Genomic DNA, 21,375 nt, shown 5'->3' with positions numbered 1-21,375 from the left:
CTATGACTTTCAAACCAAAATTCTAGCCCCTAACAGTGATGAGCTTGTCTCTGACTGCACACTAAGTCACAGTAAACACAATAAACTATGGAGCAGTGCCTACTTTTTACAGTGTTATACTGAGAACTTCCTAAGTCCTCTGTAAGGGACACACAGCTAAAAGTCAAATTAAACAATCAAATAATGGACACTACAGACAGTACCTGGGTCACGACAGCACAGTGCAAAAAAGAGAAGGAACTGGTGGGAAACTGCAGAGACAGACTTTTCACCTATAATTCTCCCGAAGGTTTACAAAACCATTAAACTGTAAGATATACTTGGCTTTCCAGGAGTCACAAAAGCACTTTGGAGCTTTCAGAATTTATTCTGTAAAAATTGCTGATGCTTACAGAATAAAAGTTACAGTACTAGCCTCTTGTATATTAATGGCTCTACAATATGCCAGGAACTGTGCACAAGTAGTCTGCACAAATGATTTCTATTTTTCACATAACCACAGCAGGTAGATATTCCTAAAGAAATAACATGCCTGATAAACTGCCTTCCAGAACTGCTTTCTGTTGCTTGAGTCATCTCCCCTACTTCCTGGAAGCTAACGTTGTAAGAACACTACCATGTTACTGATGCAGCTCAGAGCTGAAGTGTTACCCAGAGACATGTGTTACAGGCATGTTTTAAAAGCACAGTCCTCAGCTTGGCTACTATAAGTTGGTGGAACCTTTAACTTAAAGATATGGGACCCAGCAAAAAAGAAGCCAGATCATTGTGGACAACCCTGAAAGAAACACTGGGACCTGGCTCTTTCCTATCCTTTCGCTTCTTGTTTCTTATGAGGTGAGCAGCAGCTTCACCTCCCTCTCCCACTATGATGTACTGTAACAACACAGGTCCCCAAAATAGGAACAAGGAACCATAGATGAAAACTGTGAAAGCTAGGAGCCAAAACAAACTTTTCCTCCTTTTAGGCTGATTACCTCAAGCTAACACTATTTCTAACAAAATGCCAAATCCTAGGTTTTTTAAATCATTAATGTGGGGATAAAGACTACAGTGAGGAGTGTTTAACACACTATTTTGATCCTATCAATTAGGTAACAGAAAAGTATTTCGATTTTTAAAAACTTACTAATTTAATTAAATTTAATCTAAAGTTAAACTTACCTTTCCACAATCCATTCTGGTCGAATTACTTTTTCTCCCTTTAGTTCTTTAATTTTGGCAGTAGGAAGATTTGTGGCGATAATGTGTGTTGTTTTGGATCTGGAGTAGTACACATGGTACTGGCCTCCATGCAACATCATCAGCTTTCTCAACTCCTCAGCAGAAGGATCTGCAAAATTAATATACGAATATATTGAGTTTTACATACAGGAAAGTAGAATACTAGGCCCTTAACAGGTCAAGCTAAGAACATCACTGTTTCACGTTGTCTTGGCTATGCCACCACTGAATAAAGCTGTGAGGCAAATCACAAAGTGTAGCACATCCTTTTCCCCAAGCGAGCCCAGTCAGCCAACACGAAACATCCACTGCTTGGAGACACCACACAGTGCAAGTAAGTATCCCAAGGAATGAATCAAATCACTAAGAACAAGTATTTTTAAGTGTTTTTAACACATCTGGAATATGTCCTTGATACTGGAATCTCATATTTTAAAAAATTAACTGTAAAATCATTTAAGGTTTACTTTCCAGACTTAAATCCCTTAACTCCTTCAGAATACAAAAGAAGTCAGAGAAATTACTTACATACTGTATGATTACTCCAGTTTAGTAATAGCCTGCTCTTATAAAACTTAATTTTAGTTTTCATTTAAGAAAATACTTTAAATGTTAATCAGGTAGTTAATCTTATCCAATTCTCTAATGTGAAACTACATCAATTCACCAAAACTAACACCAAATGTAATAGACTAAAAAAAGTCATTTCTTGCAATTCTGCCTCAAGCTAATTTATTCTTAATAAACTACACAGGACATCTGAAACATCTTAAGTACCTGAAACATTTAAAGAAATGTCAAAAAAAGTCAATGTTATGCTTGCCCATAAAAAAAAGTTGATTCACTACGGTATGACTTATACTTGTAGCATCACACTAATTATTTGCAAACACCTGTAGCTCTTTTTGCCTATCAACCTAATAAACATTATAAATTACACTGCCCCTAACAGGAATTGTACTTGGGGAAGTTTTCCACAAAAGCCTTTTGTATTCACTTTATTCAGCAACAGATTTTCCTTAAACCCATGTGATCTGGGTAGAAGGGTTTAAATAAACAATTTTATTATAAGAAGTGTCTATATGAGTTTAAGTCTTACACAGATATGTCAGGTTTGTGTAATTCTTGGTGAACTCTCACAGCATAGATTCATATGACATTACGATTCTATATGGCAACATCATCCAATAGAAGTATGTGAATCACAATGCAAACCACATAAGTATTTTGAAATGTAATCAATATGATATATTTACATTTCTCACATTAAGTCTCTAGAACCCAAGAAGTTAGAACACAAGGCTGAATAATATATTCTTTTTAAAATGTGTCAATTAAACTACATTTCTCGTGTTTCATGTGGTTAGTGGCCACTAAATTGGACTGACGTAACAGAGAACTGGAGAAAAAAATTTAGAAAAAAATATTCGAAATTCGTAATAGTAGGATCTTAGAGGTTAAGAGTTACAAAAAGCAAAATATAGCACTATAATGATTTAATGTAAAATAGCAGAAATTGAACAGTTGAAGGCAAGAATTTATATGTAGTACCAAATTAAAGGGTAGATCACTGTGTCTAGCAAGATACCAAATCCAATAAAGAACACAAAAATCTAAACCATTAATTTATAAGTTAATCTAAGGCCTGAGATTCAGCTCAATGTTTTATATAAGCGCCTGCCTGGCAAGCATGAGGTCATGAGTTCAATCCCCGGTACCAAAAAAAAAAAAAGAAAGAAAGAAAGAAAGAAAAAAGAAAATTAAGTTAATCTGACTGTCTTAAATTATATGTCTATTAAATGATTTAAGTAGAAAATGGTTCGTGTCCCTGCATGTCAAGAACATACAGCATAGATATAGTCATCAAGTAATCTTCCTTCTACTACTGCTCTCTGAAATCTAATTACTCTAAAAATTTGGAACTGGAAAATCTGGAGAGTTTACTGGACAATGAAGGACTCCATGGGGTGAAGCTGAGATAGTTCCTTAAAACTCAAGTTTAAAAGTCAATCTAATTAAAAGGTAAGGTACATAAACTATTATGTCACATTGACCTGGGTTTAATTTTGGCTTTAACAACCTTTAGCTGTGACTGTGGACAAATTGCTCAACTTTTACTTCTTCATAAACAACATAAAACTGCAATGATGAAATACATCTGACATATAGGACTGCTGTTATTATAAACGTTGGAATCAGAACTCCTTTCAAATAATGTTTATGACTTGAGGCACTTGCCCTATACCCTAAGACAAATATGAAACTGTAAGTCACAAAGGCTGGCAGCATATGCTGGGCTTGTCTTTCTAACAAAACTAGAACTGCCAAAAATGCACTATGGATATCAACTAGGAAATTTTAGCAGCTTAACAGCCTGGCATGCAATTCCCAACATTCATAGTAATTTGTGGCTGCTCTTACTAGATTTTTAAAATTTTTCTTAACAGTACTTCTCTTTTTTTCTGTTTCCCGAATGATAAAACATTCACAAGTTCAAAAGTACATGAATGCATAATAAATTCACGTTTTACATTTTAACTGTTCAGCAAATGTGGTTAATCAGAAAAGAATGTTCGGAAGATAGTGGTCAACACCACAAAATTTACATTACATTACAATTATATGACACATTGCCTATAGTAGGACCACCTTTCTGCAATCTACCAAATGAGTTAATTTTCTTCATAATGCTAGTAATCTGAAGTCAGCTTCTCTATTTGTTTACTTATTTACTGTCGAATTTCTCCTTTAACATCCATCCATGAGAGTTGCAACCTTGTCTTTGACTTATTTTGATATGCCTTACTAGGGCAGGTACTCAGCACACATTTAATGAACTGACATTCTGAGGCACCACACACCTGTGCCTTGAGTTCACCCTACAGCAAGAATAGGAGTGTTAGCATTACTTCAATTCTCAAAATACTCACAAACTATAGAAGCCATAAAGGATACTATTAAGAGCAAAATCACCAAAGCAAGACTGACTGGGTTCAAATTCTTGATCTCAGCTGGTGACACATGCATATAATCCCAACACTAGGGAGACTGAGGCAGGAGGATTACCAGGAGTTTGAAGCCAGTCTGGGCTACATAAGCAAGTTGAAGGCCAGCCTATACTACATAGTGCCACCTGTCTCAAAAACAAAAAAACAATGATAACAACAAAAACAAACTTGGATCTGTCACTTTATTTGTTGTGTAGACCTCACCTAAGTTACTTTTCAGAGCCTCAATTCAACCTCCTCATGGTAAGCCAAAGATAACAATAGCACATTAAGGAGCTGTTGTGGGGATTAAATGAGCTTAAAGTTATAAATTACTGATGAAGTGCCTTGCTCAGAGGAAGAATTAATCCTCAATTACTGCCAATGGTGCTAGCAAGTATTAATAATCTCCTATCCCAAAGCAGGAAGAAGGAGCACCAAAACTAAAAGTGCTCTCCACCCATAAACATGAAAGATTTTCAAAGCCACAATCCCTCCTACAGATCTTTCTTGCTGGCTACCCTTACTTTTCCATGTGTTTACATTTTTATTCAAGAATTTCTTTATGTACTGGCAAGTAAAAACGGGGAAAAAGCTTTAAAATAAAGAGCAAAATTCTGTCTTCTAAATTGTTACCATGTCAACTCCAGAGTATCAGCATTTAAAGAGTTTTTAACGATTTACCAGCCATTTCAATTTCTTTCTTTTTTTGTACCGGGGATCGAACTCATCACCTCATGCTTGCCAGGCAGTCGCTTAAACCACTGAGCTAAATCCCTGGCTCCCCCTTTCGTACTGGGGATCGAACTTACAACCTCGCACTTGTCAGGCAGGTGCTTATGCCACTGAGCTAAATAGCCCATTTCATTTCCTACAGTAGCACAGACAAGCAAACACAAGGTAGACAAACAATTCTAACACACACACTTGTTTCACAACCAAGAAGTGCTCCAGGATGCTACAGATGGAGAATTACATACAGTATGCACATTACAATATTGAGAACAAAGAAATGGTTAAAGGAAATGCCAACTCGATGACCTTGCTTTTATCTGCATAACTCTTAAACAAGGAGTACTGTAATGTATAACAGAACCTAAAACTACAGTCCTATACAGCACAGTACAATCGGCCAAAGTTGCAGTATGGTATAAATAAGATGTACAGTACAAAAAGACAGGGCCAGGATATAGCTCAGCAGCACAAGTGTCTGCCTGTGCAAGGTCTTAGGAGTTCAATTCCCACCTTCAACCAAAAAAAAAAAAAAAAACAAAAAAACAAACAAAAAAAAGACACTGGAGCTGTATAAAAAGGCAAATCAAAATCTATGGGGCAGGTCTTAAGTCTGAATGGTCCTTAAAAGCTGGGTCATTACAGGAGAAACCTTTATATTTGCCAACTAAAATTAACACCCCTCCCCCTGGTTTATCCATCCTCTTGGAATGTACGTTTTGAATAAATTAGGGTATAAAACAAAATTACTCAACAAACAAAATCCTTACTTGCACATCTCCACTGACAACTAAGTAAAGACCCTTGAAGTAAGTCAAAGTGTCTCTGTGACTCCACAGGTGACTCTACCAGAAGAAAAAACAGTAGTGGTTCTAATGAACAGTTATGTACTAGTGCCCAATAGAATTATTTCTTTAAAATTCTGCTGAACTTTAAAACTGACTATTATTCTTTAATAAATACCATCAATTTGAGATGCATTGATTTGATCACGTAATACCTACATTTATAGAACAGTTGTCAAGTCAATGTGTGTTATCATATTCTCTACACATGGTAAAGACCAGGATTCGAAAACAAAAAGAAAAATGGTTTGGAAACATCTAAATGTCATCAACCTCTACTTTTACTTTCTTTAAACCTTAAGACTATCCTAACGAAGAATATTATTTTCGTTTTACAGAAAAATCAACAATTGGAGAAATTCAGTTAACTGTTCAAGTCACACAGCTGGTAGAAGACCCACAAATAAGGACCAGGTTTGTGACTTTAGAAATTCACAGTATTATTAGTCTTTTTAAATTTTTTTTTCTGTAGTGCTGGAGATCAAGTCCAAGGCCTCATGCATGGTAGGTAAGAGCTCTACCACTAAGCTATATCCTCTGTCCTTGATCAGCTGTAACAGGACGCAACCCTGGACCTGAGACCTGGCTTTCAGGTTAGATCAACATAGAAAACCTAAGCAAACCACACACTTCATTTACTCATTTCACAATCTGCAAAATGAAAAGCTAAACTAGATGATACTTAAAGTCCCTCTGGACAAGCTGCTACGTAGCCATATGCCCCTAAAATCATCATCTCTAGCACATAAGATCTGAAGAACATTTCATAAGTTTGTTTAAAAAGCAAAACAGATCTTATCACATGTAATTTTCTGGATAAAGGAACTAAAGAAGGAAATGTAAATGAGGAAAAACTATGTATGCATGTTTGTATGTAGAAGCAATACCTAAAATGCAGGGCTACAGCCATGTATTTTGACTGTACAATAAACTAAAATGATCTGCACATATGCCACAAAATTCAAATACAGGATAGTACTTAACAGCACTTGATCATATCTAATATAAAAGATGAGGTTTAGGGGAAAACACAATGAACCACAGACCAAAGTCCTGGGGTCCAATTGTGTCATAATTTAGCTAAATGTCATTAAAGGGTCTTCTACTACCTTTGTGCTTTAATGTGAAAAAGCAGGATAATGGGGGAAAAACCTCTGACCATTAAGGTTCCCTTTAAACTTAAATTAGTATGCATCTCTTTTATTCCCAAATTCTTTATTACTTTACATTCCATAACAATTTCAGCAGGCTGCACTACATCAAATGCCATCACTGTCTCAAAAAAACAAAACAAAAAAAAAAAAACACACAAAAGCACAAAAACAAAACTTACTGTCTCATGTGATAGCTTACTGACTGTGTCAACATGAATGAGAAACACTCAACTAGACTGCCCCAACATAGCTCTGGGTGTGGAAGACCCCTAGAGAGGACTGTCACTAAGAAGGTATACAAGGAAAACAAAGGAAGGTACACTTTTATTTCTTCAAAGGGGCTCCAGTCTTCATCTTCTCCTTGGATGTCGTCGTCTCTTGGCTTCCAGCACAGAATCTTCAGCCTCCAAGCACCAACCCTTTGACCTTGGGGCACATCCTTCAGGCTTGCACAGGTCACTAAAGTGAGTTCCAGGTCCTCAATGGATCCTTCAGATCCCCAGTGTACAGGCAGACCTGGACTCCCACACCTGGCTCTCTGGGCAGCACTGTAAGTCAAGCTTGTAAATTTTGCCACATTTGTATAGTCCATATTAAATGTTTCTCTAGTAAGCACTGAGCGATACACATCACAAAACTAATCTGACAACCCATTAAAACTTCAATTTGAGCTGGGAACGGAGGCCCATGAGTGTACTCTCAGCACTCTGGGAAGCTGAAGCAGGAAGTCTGCTAAGTCCAAGCCCAGCCCAGGCAACTTACTGCCTTAGAAAGAACCTGTCTCAAAATAAAAAATAAAAAACAAAAAGGGCTGGGGATGTAGCTCAGAGTGAAGGTCCTAGATTCAATTTCCAGTCCTAGGGTGATGTGGGGGAGGACAGTCAACATGTGATATAGTTAAAGCGATTTTTGTTGTTTGGGGGGTGGGGTCTCATCAACTTGTACAGGCTGGCCTTGAACACGTGACCTGCTTGCCTCAATGCTAAGACTGCATGCAGACTAGGACGACAGACGTGAGGTACCACATCTATCATAAATCAAGATTTTTTTTCCCTGTTCAATTTAGCTTATAATGAAAGTTCTACATGACACTATATATGCTACTAGTTACTATGAGTAGAAGGGAAAGATGTAAAGAGGATTTCCACTTCTATTATTCTCAACACAAACAGTTTCAACTCTTCTATTATACACGCCCGCACACATTACACACTTCTGCATCCTTGTGTTGCTATGTATAAGATCACATATCCCAAATAACCCGTGTCGACTCCCAAACTGTTCATTAAAATACTGGCACAGAAGAACAAAGATGCCTGAAGAAACACAATACTTAACTTACTCTTTCCCTCAGTTTTATCATTAAGGCTAGGCAGTGATGGTCTGACACATGATACAAGAGCAAGATGCTCAGAAAAGCCCCTCTGTGACAAAGTATTGCAGCCATTATGTAGAGTTCTGTGACTTTCGATAACAGTAATTCTATTTTTTTCTTCATTTTCCTTGTTTTTATTAGCAATAATTCTAAATAATTTATCTAGAAATACAGGATTAGTTTTCATTTTCCTTAAGCTATTATGTTCAACAAAATATGGTTTAAACTGGGCATAGTGACACAAGCCTATAATCCCAGCACTAAAGAGGCTGAGGCAGAAGGATTCCAAGTTCAAGGCCAGCCCAGACTACACAGTGAGACTATTTCGAAAAGCCAGAAGGATACAATATAGGTAGCATATCCATGGTATACATTAAGAACTCTCAAGTATTTACTAGCTAGGCATGGGGTTGCAACCCCAGGCTGAGACAAGAGGACTGCAAATTAAGACTTTTGGACAACTTGATGATTTAGCAAGACTCTGTGACCAAAAACAAAGAATTATGGGTGTAGTTCAGTGCAAAGGTCATGGGTTCAATCCCTAGCACCACTGATTTTTTTTACTAAACAAAAAAGTGAAGGTAAATTGTTGCATAAAGTAACAATGAAACTTGGAAAATATGCTTTCTTATGTTCAGTGGAGACTTCTTCACGTGTTTATTCTAACAGCACCAACATATGTCAATTTTATTACAAATACACATTTGTCCTTTTTGTTTTTGTCTTTTTGAGACTGTGTCTTGTTACACAGGCTAGCTTTAAACTTACTATGTAGCCCAGTTGGGCCTCATATTCAAGGCAACCAACCATATTCACTCCCAACTGCTGCAATAACAAGTGTACACCACCACACCTGGGAAGCATATACTTCTTTGTACCAATAAGTCTCCAATTAACAAAGAGTTCCATTCTGGGAGAACATTTGTAAGCCCAACAAAGTGAGTCTTATATACTTTTGACACAATTATACAATTCAAAGCATTAAAAAGCCAAACCTGCCATCACCAATGATTCTCCTCTTGCTTCCGGACACCCTGGGCTCTGACTGAGCACTGTACTGCAGTACTCTATCGCACTGTATAGTAAAGCACACAGCAACACAGGTGTGACAATGTCTGCCAGATGTGAGCTTTGTTTGGATGTGAGCAATGTTTGGAATGCGAGGTCTGTGCCTATCTGTGAAAGTTCCTAACTTCAAGGTTCCTAAGTCAGAGACTTGCTATATGGTAAAATAAAGTTGCTATTATTAAGTATTTTAGAACTATAGCCAGGTAAAAGGAATTCAGGGAAAAAACGTTAATTTGGAGTCTACATCTTTTAGACATTTGTATACTTTATTATGCTTAATCCTTACAACTGATGTTTCCAATGTTAGGGTTCAGCAACAGGATCTCAGCATCATCGGTTCTAAGAATCGGGTCAATGTTCTTCATATACATGCCCCCAAACCTCCCCTTTCTTAGATCATTTGGATAATAACTACTTCACAACTAAGCCCTTCCATGTGATTTTAGTGCCCAGGTTGTATGAGAAGGCACTGTAGGAAAAATGTCATGAAATACATTATTTGCCAGATAGCCAAATGCAAAAAACGATGATGCTGGACCCTAATTCTATACCATGCACAAAAATTAATTCAAAATGAATTCAAGATCTAAACATTAAAGAAACTACACTGTAACTCCTAGAATGAAATACAGAAGAAAACCTACATCAGGGTTTGAGATGCCAGACTTCTTTTTGCTGTAAATAATTCAGTTCCTTTTTAAGGCAAATTATTGGGGGAGGGGCAATACAAACAGGTAAATTTCTGTAGTAAAACACTGGCTAGTAGCAAGTGTACTCACAAGAATAAAGTATTGGGTTTGAAAAACCATTATCACTGCAATGAAAGGATTTCTAACATACTAAAAATTCAAACTGGCAACACTACTTAAGCAAAATGTTTCTAAGTGTATATCATGAAAATGAAGGCAGTCTAGGATACTGAAGTGTCCTGTGAATCAAAAGTTTAAATAATACCACAACACTTCTACTGTTAGTTATAGTCAACAGAATACTTCCTGAGAATATTCTGTTGCCAGCACTAAATTTCAGGATTAACTAAAGTAAACTACAGGTAATAGGCAATTACACACACAGTAAAGGTAAAAGGCATAGGCTTATACCATGAAAAGGATCACAATTTAGGCCACAATTAAGCCTAATGCTTGACAAGTGAAATTCTACTATGGCAAATGTCATTGTGTAATACACAACGACCACACAAACATCACTTTCATGTGCACTGGCACAGCTTACGAAGTTTTTTGTCATCTGGTTAAAAAAATGTTATGAACAAACGTTTACACTCTTATACAAGTGTTCCTAGCTGCATCTTTTTTCAGGAAATATTCATTATGTACACCATTTCTTCTTCATGTCCCAAGAACTTGACCAAATGCTGGTTATACTATTCTATATAAACAGTAAGGTAAGTAAGTGGCCTATACCTCCTGGGTTGGGTCGCATCGTGTTGACTTACGATTTCACTTGAGCCTCACAATGCTGTCAACAAGATAACTTAGCCAAGTCACTAGTGAGGAAAAAGACTCAGCCCATAACTCTCTCAGCAACCCTGCTTCCTTCCTCCCCGCCACATACCTCAGATATACCAATTCAGTTAATCCCATTAACAAGTTACATTTACCCAACTGAACAAAAGGTTCAAAAGCCTGAAGAACAAATTTTTGAATACCCACCAGGTGGGAATGGCACATCGGTACTGGCACAATTACAGGAAATAACATAAACCAATGTACTAAGTTTTCTCCCATGTAGTCATTGAATTCCTACATCTCTGATTTGCAAAATGAATCTCATAGGAAACAGAAAGAGATACGTATCCGTCCACAGACAGTAATTTCTGGTCCAGGAATGATGGCACATGCTTGTAATCCTAGAATGCTAGGTGGCTGAGGCAGAAGACTAAGGTAGCATGATTGCTATTTCTTATCTAGTCTGGGGAACTTAGCAAGAACCTGTCTAAAAAGTGGGGTGAGGGAAGACTGAGGATATAACTCAGTGCCACAGTCTTAGATTCAATTCTATTACCCCACAAAATTTGTTATATAATTATTAGCATTTTGGGGAGGCATCTATTTCCAAAAAGGATTTAGAAATAGTAAGAGGACTCATCTCCCAAATCGACACATTCACCTGTTGAGAAATATTTTCATATTCCTTGTTTCATTTTCTAAATTGGTTTTTGCACACCCTCCTTTTTCACAAACTTCAATGGTGCTAGAGTAATTAAGACCTGTTTTTTAATGCATACATTGAAAACACAGAAAATAACTAGAATAACTTTTTTCCAAAAAAACTCGCAAATTTCACCTAACAGTGCACTAACTACTAGATTTAAAGCAAAGCACTGACTCAGCTAAGGAGCTTGCATGCATGTGCGTGCATGTGGGCACACACACACACACACACACACACACACACACACACGACCCCATACCCAGAACCTATTTCCTAGAGATTATAATTCTGTAAGCCTAGAATGTGTACCATTTCTTATTAAAAACTAAACATCTGAGAAGACCTGAGTTAAATTACCATGTAAGTGGATATACTTAACATTCTGTCATACAAATACAAGACTACTTATGCATGTGCTCACTTAACTAATTTTTATTGAGCACATACAGTGTGCTTGGTTAAGTCTCTACATATGGGATTTCAGCAATGAACAAGACACCAAGTCTATGTCCCATAGTTTATTTTCTACTAGGCAGACAGAAAACACTAAGTAACAGTATCAGGGCTAGTATAAAGGTAATAAAGACAAAAATAAAGCTAGATTAGGGGTCAGAGACCAACTGTAGGCAAAGTAAATCTATTTTAGATAAAGACAGAGAGACTCTCTTTGAGGAGGTAACATTCAGCAGAGATCTATATGGTAAAGTCCTAAGGAAGCAACAGGATTAGCAAATTTAAAGCCCTGAGATGTTATCTCTGATCCATGTCTGGCAAGGAGTTACCAAATAAAACAGTCTTCCTTACGCCAAAGAACTTAATACATGTAAACAAAGCTTGGCAATACAAGATAAAATCATGTTTCAAAATTAATTGATTAATTTGGTTCGGCGGAGGGGGGCTGAACCCATGGTATTCACACTGAGCTATAGCCCCAGTCCTTCCTTTTCATTAAGACAGAATCTTGCCAGGATGCTGAATTGGCTAGAGTGGGTCTGAATGCGGGATCCTCCAGCCTCAGGCTCCCAGAGTTCTGGGATTATAAGCATGTGCCACCATGCCCAGCAATACTATGATATTTAAACATTATGGTCTAGCTTAGGTAAGGAGGTAAAATCTTATTTGCTCTCAGTATTCATGGGTGAACCCAATACCAGTACCCAGAAGGAGAGAGAGAAGAAACTTTCCAATGGAGGCAAAGAACAAACAGAAACACAGATTTCCAAAGTATAAAGACAAATCTAGAAAATCAAGAGTAAACTTACTAACCAAAATGAGAAAATCTGAGGACAAAAATTTAGGTTAGGACTACAATGCCTTTATTCATTTCCATTTAGAAAACCACTATTCAGGACCAAGCTAAAACTCCCGAATCTTTCATGAAAGACTGACTCCAACTTCATTCCATAAGCAGATGTTTCTACTCTTCTAACCCATTTTCCTCAGATTTATCACAAAATCTAGTTTTTATCAATCACTATCTTGTTTCAAACATACCTCCTAACACAAGCATTATCTAAAATACATCTGTTCAATCAAGTATAGTAGCACAAAATGAGAAAAGGGTCCACAGAAAACTCAGTGTTATAAAGATGTCGATTGTCCCAAAATTGATGGACAGGTTTAATATACATATCAGAGTCCTAAAGTGTTATAAATAATATCCAAATGATTCTTCATAGACATACAAAGATAATTCAAAGGGGAAAACATAGGCACTTCAACAAAGGGTCCTACAGCAGGTGGGTATTAATAGGCCAAGAAAACACCCAAATCAAACCTCAAAATAGGTCCTAAAAATAAAACAAAACTATAAACATTCTGGATCTAGCAGTAAGCAATGTTTTTAGATTAAAGCACAATTCTTAAAACGAAAATGAACAAAATATACCTTGAAGTTATTTGTATTTTGTTTTGCAAAAGACTATGTCAAGATAAAAGATAAGCTATAGCCTAGAACAAAATACTGTATTTACAAACCACACATATGACAAAAGAGTAGTAATCCAGAATGCTGTTTATAAGAACTCTCAAAATCAGGCTGAGAAAGAATGAGTGAAAGAAAAAAAAGAATTAAATATCTCACTAGAAAACAGACCAAAAAAAAAAAAAAATAAGCAGGCATTTTACAAAATATGATAGAGATGGTAAATAAAAACATGAAAGATTAGCTAGTGATATAGCTCAGTGGCACAGAATCTGCCTGGCAAGAGCAAGGTCCTGAGTTTAATTCCCAGTATTTAAAAAAAAAAAAAAAAAAGAAAAAGAAAAAGAAACTACCACCACCATGAAAGGTTGTTCCAAATTATTAGCCAAAAGGCAAATGCAAATTAAAACCACACTGAAGTAACACAATACATACACTAAAATAATGGAAGAGAAAAAAATAAAAGCTTGGCCTTATCAAATGCTGGTTGAGGATATATAGCAACTGGAATGCCACCTGAAATCACAATGAGATGCCACTACCTACCTCCTGAAAAATGGGCAACATAAAAAAACAACAAATGCTGGCAATAATAAAGAAATGGTCTGACCTACCTTCATCCAGCAGTGGGTTAGAAGAGCCTCCTCATTCCAGAGGGGTCCTGTGCCAGACCCCAGAGCCAAGAATGTTGCTCAAACAGGCCACAAAAAAGTCCAGGTTTCCCCACCCACTTTATTAGGGACCATACCCAAGCATGGAGCCTCCATAACAACTTAAAAGAACACATAGTGGAGAGCTCCACACAGCTAAGGTTCCTGGAGAGACATGACAACTCCCACCTCTTCATCTGTACCTGTTGTAAAATCTTTATTAGGATAAATACATAAATAAATGCTGCCCATAATACAAAGACAGTGGACTATATACCACCCTATTACTGGAACTGTAAACTAGAGTCACTTTAGGAAAATTCGTCAGGTTCTTAATGACTATAGTGAAATATGAGAAATAATGCAGATAACCTACAGTGGGCAAATGGCTAATAAAATGTTGTACGTACATCCATGCTACAGAACACACACAATTCAGCAATATGGAGGGAGAAACTAGTGATAACAAACAACAATTCTGATGACATCGCTAGAGAATTATACTGAGTAAAAAAAAAGTCAACCCAAAAAGATACACTGCATGTTCTACTTATACAACGCTCTTGAAATGACCAAATTATAGGAAGAAAGACCAGGTTAGTGGTTTCCAGGGTAGGAAAATCAAAGAAAGGGGAAATAGGTATGTACAAAAGAGTGATATGAAGGAACAGTGTTGAAAATGTTCTGCAGCTTGACTATACCAATGTCAATTTCCTGGTTGTGATATTGTATTCCAGTGTGCAAGATGTTATCACTGGAAGAAAATGGATAAAGAGATCATGATATATCTACATTATTTTTACAATTCCATATGAATCTACAGTTACTTCCAAGAAAACTAAAAAAAAAAAAAAAAAAAAAAAGATGGAAGGTGTACAAGTTAACATTACAGAGGGGGGAACCTTCAGAGGGTGGGGAAAATGGGCTGGCAGAGGTAGGGTATCTTCTGCATAAACTCAGGTTCAATGCTCACTGAGTCAGAAGGCACAGGAGCTATGAAAGAGGCACAAATGGCAGAATTGGGACCATTATTTAAGGGAATCGGAATATTAGTTAAGGTCTGGAGAGCATGACTAAGCATCTACAAAACTGACATCCCTTACTTGTCTTAAAAGATTATTTATTTGCTAATTCACTTCACAGCATATTCTGTTCTGTTTGTAAAACTACAAAGTATTCACCAGAACTGCAAAGTTTTTTAAAAGACAAAGTTATATCACAACTTGTGCTACTGTAAAAAAATCCAGCACAACAGAACTTTACTTGTAGGTTTATACTATTAACATCACGAGCAAACAAACCATTATTCTTCTTATCCTAAATAAAGAGAGGACAGTAAGGGCTCAAAACAGGAAATGCCTTAAAAAATACACAAAACTAAAGTAGAATAAAAACTCCAGAGTCTCAATCAAGTAAGTGATGACTGCAGTATTTTTTCTCCCTCACAGACAATTTCCTTTTCTTCCTCTTATGTGACTGAGGGTGAAGGTGAACACATAAGGACTTTCATACCTGGCTAATCTAATAAAAAACGTTTATTTTTATTGACATTTTTAATTTTTTAGTGACAGGAAGAAAGTCTATCTACCTGAAATTTGCCAAGTAGAAGTATCTCATAAGAAAATATATAAGCTTTCTGTGTGTGAACTTCCCAAAGCTGCACCAGAATACACTTTGGAGTAACAGACTCAATAGTCAATGATCCCCAACAAAACTTATTATAAGCAATATGCCTTCCCTTCATGGTATCAGCCAAAGATATTAATTCATTAATACTGAGTTTTAATTCTGTAAACATTTCCTAATGGTTAGGTACAGTCAGTGTAGAATCAGTAAGCATGCAACAAAGATGACAGAGATCTTGATTTTGCCTAGTAAAAAGGTCAAGAGAGGTCTAAAAGTCTCATGAGGACTAAAATGCAGATATATAAAAAAGTTGCTATAGTCTCTAAAACCATGTGAAATCACCTAAACCAGTAGGAAGACAATCAGACAACCAAGGGGAAATGATGTATAGAAACTTTCAGGATAAGTAGGTACCAGCCAGTTGGGAAATAAGACAAAAATAATTTAACAGATGGATACAAATATGTACAGCCATTCACTTAAAACAAAAACCCTACAGTGATCATAATCCCCCCCAGAAGAATTAAAAATACAAAACAAAACAAACAAACGGGAGTAAAATCCAGTATCAATAGCCAAGTGAAAAGATAAATCCAAGCTGATTATGTGGAATCCCAGAAATATACTGTTTGGTGCCAATAAAATCAATAGAAATTCATGAAACAGAAGCCCTGGGTACTTTCCAAAGTGGTGTGTAGATAAATCTTAAAACTGAAAGTTCACATTTGAAACTGTGCAAGAGGTAAACTAGAATTTCTAGATTTCTTCCCTCACTCAAAACAGATGACCTCATCTCTTCTAGATAATGAATTCAATGACAATCAGCAAAGTGGTAGGGCAAAGGATGAAAAATGAACAGGAGAAAAGAGTGAAATTCTATCTCCTAAACTGAGAATTCTGCCTCTATCTTTTCCTCTTAGTAATCAAAATGTTAGCAGGTAGATTTAAACCTTTTTCCAGCTTCTTCTATTGGAAACTGAATACATATATACTGTACCCACCAAGAAGGAAGGATGGAAAATATAGCTATGACTTCCTAAGGAAATAACCCTCAGCAAATCCCCCCAGTGCAGCTATTCTCAAGTCCATGTGTATTAATCTTCTAAATCTACTCATAAAGATCTCTACTAGTTTTCTTTTTAAACTCGTTTAACTTTTAAAGCTACATTTTTAAATTAAAAACTGAAAGTGGGATGGGAAGGAAGAGTTGAGTAAGCAAGGTTTTGATTTTTAAAATATTATACAAATGATAATTAATTGAAAGCAGATGCTTAAAAAAAAATCACTCTCAATCCTAAAATAGTACATGCCAAAGCAGGGCTCCTAAAAAGTAACAAAGTACTCAACCTGTGTATCCATTAACATAGATGGCAACTCCACTAAAAATGGTAGATGAAGTCCCATCCTTCTGCAGAGCAGCATCTGACCGGAACTGTTGCTCCAATTTCTGGACCTTGGCAGCCATATACCCACCCTAGAATTAAAGAAAAGGCAGATCAATTACAAAAATTGCGTATCTTCCCACTTCTTATTTTTCTTTTTAAAGGAACTAGTATTTTAAAACTATAAAGACTTTATTCTGGGCTAGTGACCAAAATAAAAATGATCTCTATATGTGTCACAAACTAGGCAAGACAAACAAGACTTTTACCTCTGTCAACTATATTCTCAGTTCTTAAGTTACTTTCAAAGAGGAAAAAGCTAAGTCAATCATAAAAAATAGACATCAAAACATGCTGCTCTTAAATAATCGAGTTACAACAAAGCATAAACCAATCAAAAATGAAACAAGTGATCTAAGAACACATTTTAATCTGGCTTCCTCTCTTCTATACAAGGAACACAAAGGAAGCAATCTGTCCTATACATGGGCCAAGGCTACAATGAATGATTCAATGGCTAAATTCTGGATCTTATCAGTCTATTTAATAGTAGTACTAGTTTTCATTAGGTAACTTCAACCTCAGAAAGAATACATTAAAAAAAAAAACCATCAGAAATCTTTAGTAAGTATGAATTCAGCCTTACTTTTTCCTAAGCCTCAAAGCAAGCATAAACATTCTGAACTAAAGGTCTTCAATCTGAAGCTACAGATTTCTAGAAGTACTTTTCCGTTTTCAAAATGGAAATGACTCATCATTTTTGCCAATTAAAGTATTAACATGCTCACAGTAAAAAAAAATTTTTAGAAAACGTAAGATAAGAAGTATTAATATCAGTACAATTTCATTAACATTTTGGGGTATTATTTTCAAACTTTATTTTTATGCTTCAGATCAGAGAGGCTTCACAAAAATAAGATCGTATATCTTCTATTTTTGAATATGTATTTCCCTAGGAGTTATCATTAACAATACTAAATAAAGTCATCATACATTAAATTTCTATGTGCAGAATATTTACTTCCTCCAGATAAAATTCCTGAAAAGTTTAAGGGTTTAGATTTATTGATACTATCGCTACTACAAGGTTTTCAAAGCACTACGAAAAATCAGTTGGTATATGAATCAATTTACAATCTACTTCTTAAGCCACATCATAAACTAAAAGAAAAATGAGAAAAAACTAGCTATTCTGATATAATTATTTTTATTCTTCAAAACACACCCATTTTTCCCAGTCATTTTCAGCTCGCTTCCTCCATCCACCTCGCCTCATGGTGGAGCTTCTGTATTGAGAGAAAAAAGATAGGTCAGTTTTCCAACACGATGCACTCCTAGTCATATTCTACTTTAATGTCAAGAAAATCTGACACTAAAATAAATTCATATATTCAATTAGTAACAGCCAAAAGTACAGTATTGAGTAAACTTTTTCCAAAAATATACCGCTCTCAGGAAGCTTTGTAAGTTAAATTTACCCCTTTTAAAACACACTCCTGGGCTCGGGATGTGGCTCAGTGGTACAGCTCTTGCCTTATATATATACAAGGCCCTGGGTTTAACCTTCAGCACCACACAAAAAAAACAAAAACAAACAAACAAACAAATAAAAACACGCTCCCACAGAAGTATCATGCTTAACTATTTGAAATTTCTACTTCAATAGGAAAATCTTTATGTGTTCCTGAACAGCAATACTAATGTGCATGTACATAGAGATTAGCATCAATTAACAGGGCTGCACTTGTTACCATTAATTATTTTTTTAATTTTTAATTTTTGGTTTTTCTTTTTTTTTGAGACAGGGTCTTGCTGTATATTTTAAACTGGCCTACTTAAACTTACTGTGTAGCCTAGGCTAGCCTTGAACTCACAGCAACCTTCCTATCTCAGCCTCCCAAATGCTGAGGCATTGACCACCACACCAGACTTGTTACCATTAATTAGTGAAAAAGAATTTAAAAAACAACTGCCCTGTAATACAGATTTTATTTTGTTTTGTTTTTTTAAGACAGTCTCACTAGTTCAAGCTGGCCTTGAACTCACTAGGGTGGCCTCAAACTCATCGGTGCTTCTCCTTCCTCAGTCTCCCAAGTGCTAGGATTACAGCCATGTCCCACCACACCTGGCCTGTAATACAGATTTTCAACTCACTTTCTTCTTATATACTGGATACTTAAGGTGTATTCATAGTGTAATATTCTGCAAAAGAGCCCTAAAAGAAGTCAATACATCATATGAGATAAGATCCAACAAGATTATTACTGATACTGATCTAGTTAAACTACAATTCTCCTAACAGCAACACTTAACTGTAAAACCACCAAGATGACCAAATGATGGCTCATCTCTCATATGAGTGGGACTAGTGTTACCCAAGACATAAAACAATTCGTTAAGTCAAAATAGGCACTAACTGAAATGTCTTGTAAAAGTCCAATTCTTCTAACCAAAATGGTCACCTGCTGGGACACACCTTATCTAGTACAATAACCTTCACTTAGATATTTTTCTTCAAGTACTATATAGCTTTGTACCAAATGTTTATAAAGCCTTGTATATTAATGGAGTCAAATTACCTTTGATACTATTCACGAAAATCTTTTACTTAACAGCTTAACACATGACACACACATTAGCAGCTGTTTTCTTTCAAATACTCTTATTTTTGGAATATTGTGAGATTTGGTTCTCTTTGCTGACATTTCTATTAATAATGAACCTATAAAGTCCACACTTAAAAAATGCCTAAATGATACATAAATAATTTCTCAAAGAGTTTAGGTCCCAGCAGATAGACAAAATGTTTTAGGAGAATGTGCAAAGTGCTCTGAAAATATGAAGCTGAGTAACTCTTTTAGAGAGAATTTTGATTCTTCAGTTTGATAGAGTTTAAGGGTGTATGCTCATTACCAAGTCCTAGAACTGCCTTATTTTCTATTTGTTGTCTTTTTAAAGTAGTTCCCTTGGTCTAACTCCTGATCTTACAAAGAATACAGAATATGTTAATATACAGTTCTTGATTTCACATTAAGTCTGGATCCACATATCTACTCTTACAAATAGTGAACATTCAGGACATTCTATGCTAAGGGTGCATACAATAAGTAATTAAGTACAGCTATCAACCTGCTGTATAAAGATAAATCAAAGAATAAAATACATTTTAAAGTTTATTTGTTCAATCATTTAAGATCCCCATTTATTTAAGATTCAGTAGGCTCGGGGTTGGGGATTTAGTTCAGTGGCATAAGCGCCTGCCTTGCAAGCAGGCAATTGTGAGTTTGATCCCTGGTACCGATAAAAACGAAAAAGACAAAAAAAAAAAAAAAAAAAAAAAAAAAGATTCGGTAAACTCTAAAACCACTAAGAAAATCCTTATTAATGTTTTAATGAAGTCATACAAGAATGAAAGAAAGATGAATGCTGGACAATAGACTGTTTTTAAACATTGCAGGCATACAAGACCTATCTAGTGAAGATCACTGGGCAACAATCAGAAGAGGACAAAAAAATCCATAGAGGAGATTTGCCACATCAATGAGATCGACTGCTTCTCTGTGGACACTTGCCAGTTCTAGAAGAGTAGCTGGGAGACTAAAAAACTAAAAAGTAAAACTAAACTGAAAGTGAATAGGCCCAACCTGGAAGAAATTGAATTCTGCATTACTTATTTTCATTTTGTATAAGCAGATGAAGGTGATCCTGGACTGCCAGAGTGCAAAAACACCCAGCAGAACCAAAGATAAACCCACCACAGAGGATGATGACAACATCCTGTATGTCATACACTTCCACAATCAGTTGTGCAAATTTAATGTCATACACAAACAAGCAAAATTTAGTGAGAACCAGCAGAACAAAATCATAGACCTATAGAGACCATAGATACTAAATTTTAACATTTTTAAATAACCATGTTTATTCAAAAGAATTCTAAAAAATTTCAACCTAAAAGGAAATGAGCATGAGGCACACCTTACAAAATGAATTCAAGGGAAAGTTTCAGGAAGATAGGATGGAGGCATCCTGGAGCACAAAACAAACTATATCACGCAGTTCCACAAATTTGGGAAATAGCAACAGTAGATCAACATGGTATGTAGTAAAAGAGCTCTACTATAAAGCCAAATAAAAGAAAGTTTCAGTGACAGGAAACACACAACACACATGTTTATCAACACTTAAGTTTACTTTTACTGCTCATACTTTGAGACCCAAACTTACCTTTTA

The 21,375-nt window shown here is 36.0% G+C and overlaps 1 protein-coding gene across 4 annotated transcripts in view; it reads right to left on the bottom strand.

The window, feature by feature from the left end:
• Positions 1–21,375, bottom strand: part of Rev1 (REV1 DNA directed polymerase) — an 87,084-nt gene that overhangs the window by 43,344 nt on the left and 22,365 nt on the right. For 3 of the 4 annotated variants that reach the window (XR_010040768.1, XM_063229853.1, XM_063229854.1), the window contains exons 2-4: positions 18,368–18,428; positions 17,108–17,234; positions 1,165–1,333 (exon numbers count right to left, since the gene is read on the bottom strand). Coding sequence is in view for 3 of the 4 variants with exons in the window: in XM_063229853.1 (XP_063085923.1) it covers positions 1,165–1,333; positions 17,108–17,234; positions 18,368–18,418 (347 nt within the window). In the remaining variant the exon portion in view is untranslated. The remainder of the gene's footprint in view (positions 1–1,164; positions 1,334–17,107; positions 17,235–18,367; positions 18,429–21,375) is intronic. The other variant, XM_063229855.1, reaches the window with a different exon arrangement.

This window comes from Cavia porcellus, unplaced genomic scaffold, assembly GCF_034190915.1.
Source record: "Cavia porcellus strain 051 isolate PalLab524CR breed Dunkin Hartley unplaced genomic scaffold, mCavPor4.1 scaffold_18, whole genome shotgun sequence".
NCBI classification, from domain to species: Eukaryota; Metazoa; Chordata; class Mammalia; order Rodentia; family Caviidae; genus Cavia; species Cavia porcellus.
Note: the sequence above shows the minus strand (reverse complement) of the source record. Positions and strands in the feature narration are given on the sequence as shown.